The 7,244-nt window shown below is 36.1% G+C and overlaps 1 protein-coding gene across 1 annotated transcript; it reads right to left on the minus strand.

The window, feature by feature from the left end:
- LOC131018816 (luminal-binding protein 5-like) lies at positions 1-2,805 on the minus strand. Its single transcript, XM_057947524.1, has 7 exons — positions 2,706-2,805; positions 2,323-2,587; positions 2,034-2,248; positions 1,003-1,716; positions 766-920; positions 605-687; positions 1-543 (listed from the first exon to the last, which is right to left on the minus strand). Exons 1-7 carry the CDS (start codon positions 2,770-2,772, stop codon positions 72-74), a joined length of 1,971 nt encoding a protein of 656 aa, XP_057803507.1. The 5' UTR covers positions 2,773-2,805; the 3' UTR covers positions 1-71.
- Positions 2,806-7,244: the final 4,439 nt, after the last annotated feature.

The raw sequence follows: 7,244 nt of genomic DNA on the forward strand, positions 1-7,244 counted from the left end.
CTCGGGAATGCTATTGATTTATTAAAAATCAATTTGTTAAAAAATAAGGGTCATAAATCAATACATATATCCTATAACTCATCATGTGGTTCATCCTCACCAGAGCTTGCTCCATAAATCTTGTTTATAATGGGATTGCACACACCTTCCACCTCTTTCATCTTCTCATCCAGATCATCTTTCTCAGCATCTTGGTTACCATCCAACCATTCCATGCCATCCTTCAATGCCCTCTCAATCGTTTCCCTCTCATCAGCTTCAATCTTGTCTGCAAGTTTATCCTTGTCGTTGATGCTGCTCTTCATGTTGAAGATGTACGTCTCTAGTCTGTTCTTCGCCTCCACTCTCTCTCTCACCTTCCTATCCTCCTCCGCAAACTCCTCCGCCTCCTTTATCTTGTCCTCGATCTCGTCTTCGCTCAGACGACCCTTCTCGTTGGTGATGGTGATGGATTCCGACTTCTTGCCCGCCTTATCCTCTGCTGTCACATGCACTATGCTATTCACATCCACCTCGAACGTCACCTCTATTTGTGGCACTCCCCTGCAACCAACGTCTTCCATCAACATCATTTCTTATGATCAAATTAGTAGTGTGAGCTTACCTTGGAGCAGGTGGAATGCCAGACAGTTCAAACCTCCCAAGCTCGCGGCAGTCTTTAGTTAACGCTCTCTCTCCTTCATACACCTAGTGTGATAAATGAAATACATATACTATCATCACATCACCATTTTATATATGTGTATGATCAAGATTCATTCATACCTTGATTGACACTGTGGTTTGTTGGTCTTGATAAGTAGTGAAAACTTGCGACCTCTTGGTTGGTATCACTGTGTTTCTTGGGATCAACTTCGTCATCACCCCACCCACCGTCTCGATGCCAAGGCTCAACGGTGTCCTGTCGATCACCAAGAGGTCTGCACACAACAAAGGTTAATTGTGATTTAAGATGAAAATTAACCTATAACAAAACACACAATGTTCACATCAAATTACTACCTTCTCCGCCAGCTTCTCCACCAATGATTCCGCCTTGAATGGCTGCTCCGTGGGCCACGGCCTCATCCGGATTCACGCCCTTGCTCGGCTCCCTCCCATCGAAGAAATCCTTCAACAGCTGCTGCACTTTAGGAATGCGCGTGCTGCCCCCGACGAGCACGATCTCATGAATCTCCGACTTCTTCAAGTTCGCATCCTCCAACGCCCTCTCGACCGGCCCCATCGTCTTCTTGAACAGATCCACGTTCAAATCCTCGAACCTCGCCCTTGTCAAGGGCTCAGAGAAGTCGACACCATCAAAGAGCGACTCAATCTCGACACGGACTTGATGTTGGTTGCTGAGAGCTCGCTTCGCCCTCTCAGACTCCCTTCGGAGCTTCCCAAGGGCCCTCCCATCTCGGCTTATGTCCTTGCCGTATTTCTTCTTGATCAGCTTGATGAAATACTCCATCACTCTATGGTCGAAGTCCTCGCCTCCGAGATGAGTGTCCCCGCTCGTGGCGAGCACCTCGAACACGCCGTTCTCGATGGTCAGCACGCTGACGTCGAAGGTGCCGCCGCCTAGATCGAAGACGACCACGTTCCTCTCTCCCTTCTTGTCGAGACCATACGCGATCGCAGCTGCAGTCGGCTCGTTGATGATACGTGCCACGTCGAGCCCCGCGATCGTCCCTGCATCCTTGGTCGCCTGCCTCTGCGCGTCGTTGAAATACGCTGCAACATCAAATTAATATATAATTTTTTTGCTAAAAATGAAGATTACACGTTTATTTGAATTTACAAAAATATGCTACAATCTATTATAACAATAAGATAGTTGTTCCACGTTCTTCCATTTTAGTTTGCCACTAATCCACTCACAAAATATATATTTTCATGTTCGAAAAATTTATGCCAGTTAAGTACAATAACAATAATTATTATCCATACAGATCCACTCGCAGATAGCACAACTGTTGAAGCAGTTATTTGTTGCAGCGCTGCCAACTCGATCGACGCTCTTGAAAAATTAGTAAACACTATTTTTTTACCTGGAACTGTTATGACTGCTCTTTTGATCTTCTTCCCCAAGTAAGACTCCGCCGTCTCTTTCATCCTCTGCAGAATCATCGCGCTGATCTCCTCCGGGCTCAACACCTTCGCCTCACCGTCTTTCATCTTCACCTCTACGTAAGGCTTCCCGTCCTTGTCCACGACCTTGTACGGCAGCATCTTCATATCCCTCTGCACCTCCGGATCATCAAACCTATACGCGATCAACCAAAAAAATAAAAAATAAAAAATCGATGATGCGCGAGAATTTAACTCAGTGTGACTTACTTCCTTCCGATGAGTCTTTTGACGTCGAAGACGGTGCGCTCCGGATTGAGAGGCGACTGGTTCTTGGCGGCTTCTCCAATCAAGCGCTCGGTGTCCGTGAACGCCACCCACGACGGAGTGATTCGGTTTCCTTGGTCGTTGGCGATGATCTCTACTTTTCCATTTCTGTAAACTCCAACGCAGGAATATGTTGTCCCCAAATCAATTCCGATTACTGTGTCTCCCTGCGAGCCATCGGCCGCCATTGCTATGCCTATGAGAAAATCTGCAGCGGAACAACCACCAAACACCATTAATGTAAAAACAAAATTGAAGAAGAATGCGGCCGGACTCCAAAAACAATTAATTGATGGCGATTCATCGAACAGTTGATCAGAACTAACCTGAAACGAAGAGGAGAAGAATGCAGAAAGCGGCATTGTTAAACGCCACCATTGATTTTGTAGCCATTTTCGATGCTTTTTCTTTTTTCTTTCTTTTGCTTTGGATGAAAGTTGATTTGAAGTTTTGAAGGTGGTGGATATATATAGGTTGCGGTGAGTGAAGGTGTGATGCATATAGCTAGAGTGTTCCAGCCAATGAGTAAGTGACACGTCAGTTTTTCTGCGTGTTGCAACACCGTTTAACTGATGACTACGAAGATCTGAATGTTTTAACTTTTAATTATTCCCTTCACGAATGACGGTAATTATTAACTAAGGAAGGGATAATAGTGTTTCCAATTTTAAGTCGAAGTCGAATAAAAATTAGTGTTTCCTTTCCTTAATAAAAAAAAATATTTTATTTCCATAAATTAAAATAAATAATTCCACCTATCAGTGCATTGATCCCATCGTGATTTAAATTTTTTATTTTATTTTATTTTTTCTTCTCTATTTTTTTTTGTTTCAAAAAATCTTATAATTTAAAAAATAATAATATATTCAATATTTATACTAAAATGAAAATCATGAGGCCTTTTAAAAAAATGAAAATCATGAGGAGTGCTTTAATTTGATATATGATTTGTGAAAAATATATATATAGTTAAAAACTTATTCTCATTTAAAATTTGAGGTTTGTTTTTAAATTAATTTCTTAAAATTTCTTCCAATTAATTTATATTTTTCTTACCGGTTTATTGAAAAGGTTTTTCATTTCCTTTTTTCCTTACCATAATAATAAGAAAGTACTAATATATATACACTTTTATATATAAATAAAAAACACACAAATGTATACTTACTAGACTATTAATTTTTTTAATACAAACATATATCATTTGTTGCAAATATTGTTAAAATTTAAATTTACATAATAATAATTAGAGTGAATTTTGAAAATAGCCACTTTTAAATAGTAAATCTAAAAATTGGCCATTAAGATAAAAAAAATTAAAAAAATTGGCCACACTTCTCATTTTAATTTGCCCTAGCATATAAAAATTTAAAAATTATCCGTGAATTCACAAATAACATTAATTTTGGTTGTGAATTCAAGCTTTAAAACTCGAATTCACCACCAATACTAGTTATTCAATTGTGAATTCGAGTATTAAAATTTGAATTCACAACTAAAAATAGTATTAGTCGTGAATTCAAGTTTTAAAGCGTGAATTCACAATTATAAATAGTGTTAGTCGTGAATTCACAACTATAAATAGTGTTAGTCGTGAATTCATATGAATATATGAATTCATGTACAACTAGAAATAATATTAATCGTGAATTCAAGTTTTAAAACTTAAATTCACGACTAGCATTATTTATAGTTTTGAATTCATCGAACTGATTGTGAATTCTAGTTTTAGTGGTGAATTAATAGATCTGATTGTGAACTCAAGAACATTAAGTTGTGAATTCATAGATCTGATCGTGAATTCAAGAACAATAAATTTTGAAATTATAGATGTAGCTATGAATTCAAGATTATTAATCAGTTATCACTAAAATCATGTCATGTCCTAATCCGAATTTTAATTTTGGGTTTTTTGTTTTTTGAGCTCTCTTTCCTGAGGCTCTCTCCTTTGTCTGCGCCTGTGCTTTCAAGGGTTTTCAGCTTTTCTTTTTTCATTAAACTTTCCATTTCAGCCTAATCCGAATTTTGATGCAAAAACTCCAATTTTTTTGGGAAATCAGTATCTACAAAAGTTTATAGGAAATTAATAACCATCCACTTCACATAGTAAGCCGGATTTAGATACCTCCATTTGCTAATGGAGGATCTACTCCTCGCCATCTTTTTTCCCAAAATTAAAAAAGAAAAATGAAAATAATCCAACAACAATTGAAAATTAAGATATTGCAGCAGCAATCAACGGAGAAATCAAGAAGATTTCAACTAAAAAGTCGATGCATATTTGTTGATGATGTGATGATTTTTAAGCAATTAAATTCATAATTTATTTTCTAATCTAATAGTGTATAAGTGGAAAAATAAAAAATTCTTATCATATCTATTACTACTTCCATCCACTAAGAATGTACAAACTTCCACTAAGAATGTACAAACTTTTGGGGGACAGATGTTTTAATGAAATAGTTAGTATATGTGTGTTAAATAGAAATGAGTGGTTGTAATTAAAAATAGAAAATAGGGTCATGCCAAAAAAAAAATAGTATACTCTTTATAAACACCAAATTGACTATTTTTTTTTAGACGGAACCTGTGGTTAATTTATTCAAGATCACTCCGTACAATATCCTTAAGCCAACTAGGGAAATCTTGAGACCATTGCATAGGATGCTCAATGTGGCGCACAAATTGCACTAAACAATGTGTGGCTTTATTTGCCGTACGATATATATGAAACACGCCAATCACCAAATTCTCCCTCGCATCATTTATATATGTCCCGGATGTCATTGGGCGAAAAAGCTCGATCCTCCTCCGGTCCGGCCATCGTCCGGGTTGCCAACATGGAGTCAGTATATATCGCCATATGTGCAAGCCCAAATTCCATGCTCATCCCATGCACCACAGCCATAACTTCGGTAACCATAGAGCTAGACGCTGGCTGTGTTCTCTTCGATACAGCTACACAAATCTTCACATTGTGGTCCCGCGAGATTAAGCCCACTCCAAATACGTTGTTATCCGCGTCATGCATAGCATCCACATCAACTCTATAGATGCCACGCTTTGGAGGATGCCAACATTTTGAGCCCAGAGTCGAGTCATCCCCATAATGGCACTCACCGTGAACATGGTTAGCCCTCTGAAAATTGTCCCATAGCATGGCACACTCGCTTTCCGAAACAGCCCGCCTCTGCAGAAGATTATGAGTGTGGGCGATCATATGCTCTGGCAGACCTGGATCGAGACTTGCAGGACACCAAATTAAGCAATTATTGTATATTCTTAATGGACGGAGATAGTATATTCTAAAATATATAGTAGGGGAAAATTTGTCATGGAAATATATAATTGATAATAGAATCGATTCAAAAGCAAACCGATCTGATTTAAAATTGAGCTAGGGGCATTATGTATATACATATTATATAAATTTTTTTTTCTATTATATATATATTCATAAAGCGGAAAGTTTTAATTTTGATGGTAAGATTTAAATAGGAAAATTATTTAAACATAATAATGTTGGAACAATATATGATATTTTTCCTTCAGAAAATAAGTTGAAATATCTCATAGTATCTTTTTTTTTTCTTTTTCTTTTTTAATATCTCATAGTATCTTGGGTCTAAAAGACGTTGTTCAAATTTAATATTGTCAATATTATTATGTGAATTTATTTAAAGTAATCAAAACTCATATAAGCGAAAAAACTATGGTGTTATTTTATGTTTACTTGTTTTAAATAAGCCCAAATTAAGCTTATGGTGTATTTTATTTGAATTAAGACAGTGGATTCGTAGGGTCTTCTTAATTGGGCTGATTTATTTGGAGAAACGCTAAAGTTCAGGCCCACGTCAAATATATAAAATAGCCTTAACAGTACTAAAGTACTAACAATAATATATACTAGCAGTAATACTAATAATCAATTATAGTACTCCCCTAAAAAAAATCAGTATTACTAATCATGACAATACAAAGTTAATAACAATAGTAACAGAATTACTGTTTTCCATAAAAATAAAAATAAAATACAGCCTTCAAAATTGCTACTACATCCTTTTTTTTTTTTGGATCCAAAATAATTACGTCTTGATAAAGCATATATGGGTGCAAATCTCGGGACTTATTGAATGAAAGGATTTGGATGATCGACCTTATAAAAAAATTACATAATGATAACATTTTAATTACCGCAAGGACCGTGAAGGAGATTTTGTTTAGGGGCTTATTACTTTTTCAAAAGATAGCTTGCAACTTAGTAGAAATTAAAGCAAATAATATAATTCTTTTTTCATTTTAATGTCAAATGTATATATTGCTTTACTTAACTATTTATTTATATTTGTGTATTGTCAAATATTATTGAGGTGTAAGGTGTTTATAGTATTGATTGTCTTAAAGAGCTTATGAATCACTAAAACGCCCTCTAAGGCCACTAGTATGTATTGTGTATTAACACACTATTAGTAGATCTTAATTACGTTTCTTTACTGCTAATTGACGGAGGGACGTCGCATTAATTAGCAAAGCAGCCCTTCGGTCAATTACTTGCCTCAGAAAATATTTAGCTCTTAATTAAGATTCTATGTACATATTAAATAGCCATATATGAAAAATCAAGATGGGAAATTGCAACATTAAAAATAATGCATGTGCAAGATAATTCACCCGTACTCATGTTCCAAGTAAATTAACATAAAAAAATTAAGTAATACTCCTACATAGATATAGTATATAAATTAGGATGAGATCCAAATTTCTAGGAAAATTAAAAAGAAAAATATAGACCAACTTTTAAAAAAATTCTTGATTTTTACAACAGTCAAGGCTTCACATGGAAACTCCAGCTCACAAAACTATAA

The sequence above is a fragment of the Salvia miltiorrhiza genome, chromosome 1 (assembly GCF_028751815.1).
Source record: "Salvia miltiorrhiza cultivar Shanhuang (shh) chromosome 1, IMPLAD_Smil_shh, whole genome shotgun sequence".
In the NCBI taxonomy this organism is placed as follows: domain Eukaryota; kingdom Viridiplantae; phylum Streptophyta; class Magnoliopsida; order Lamiales; family Lamiaceae; genus Salvia; species Salvia miltiorrhiza.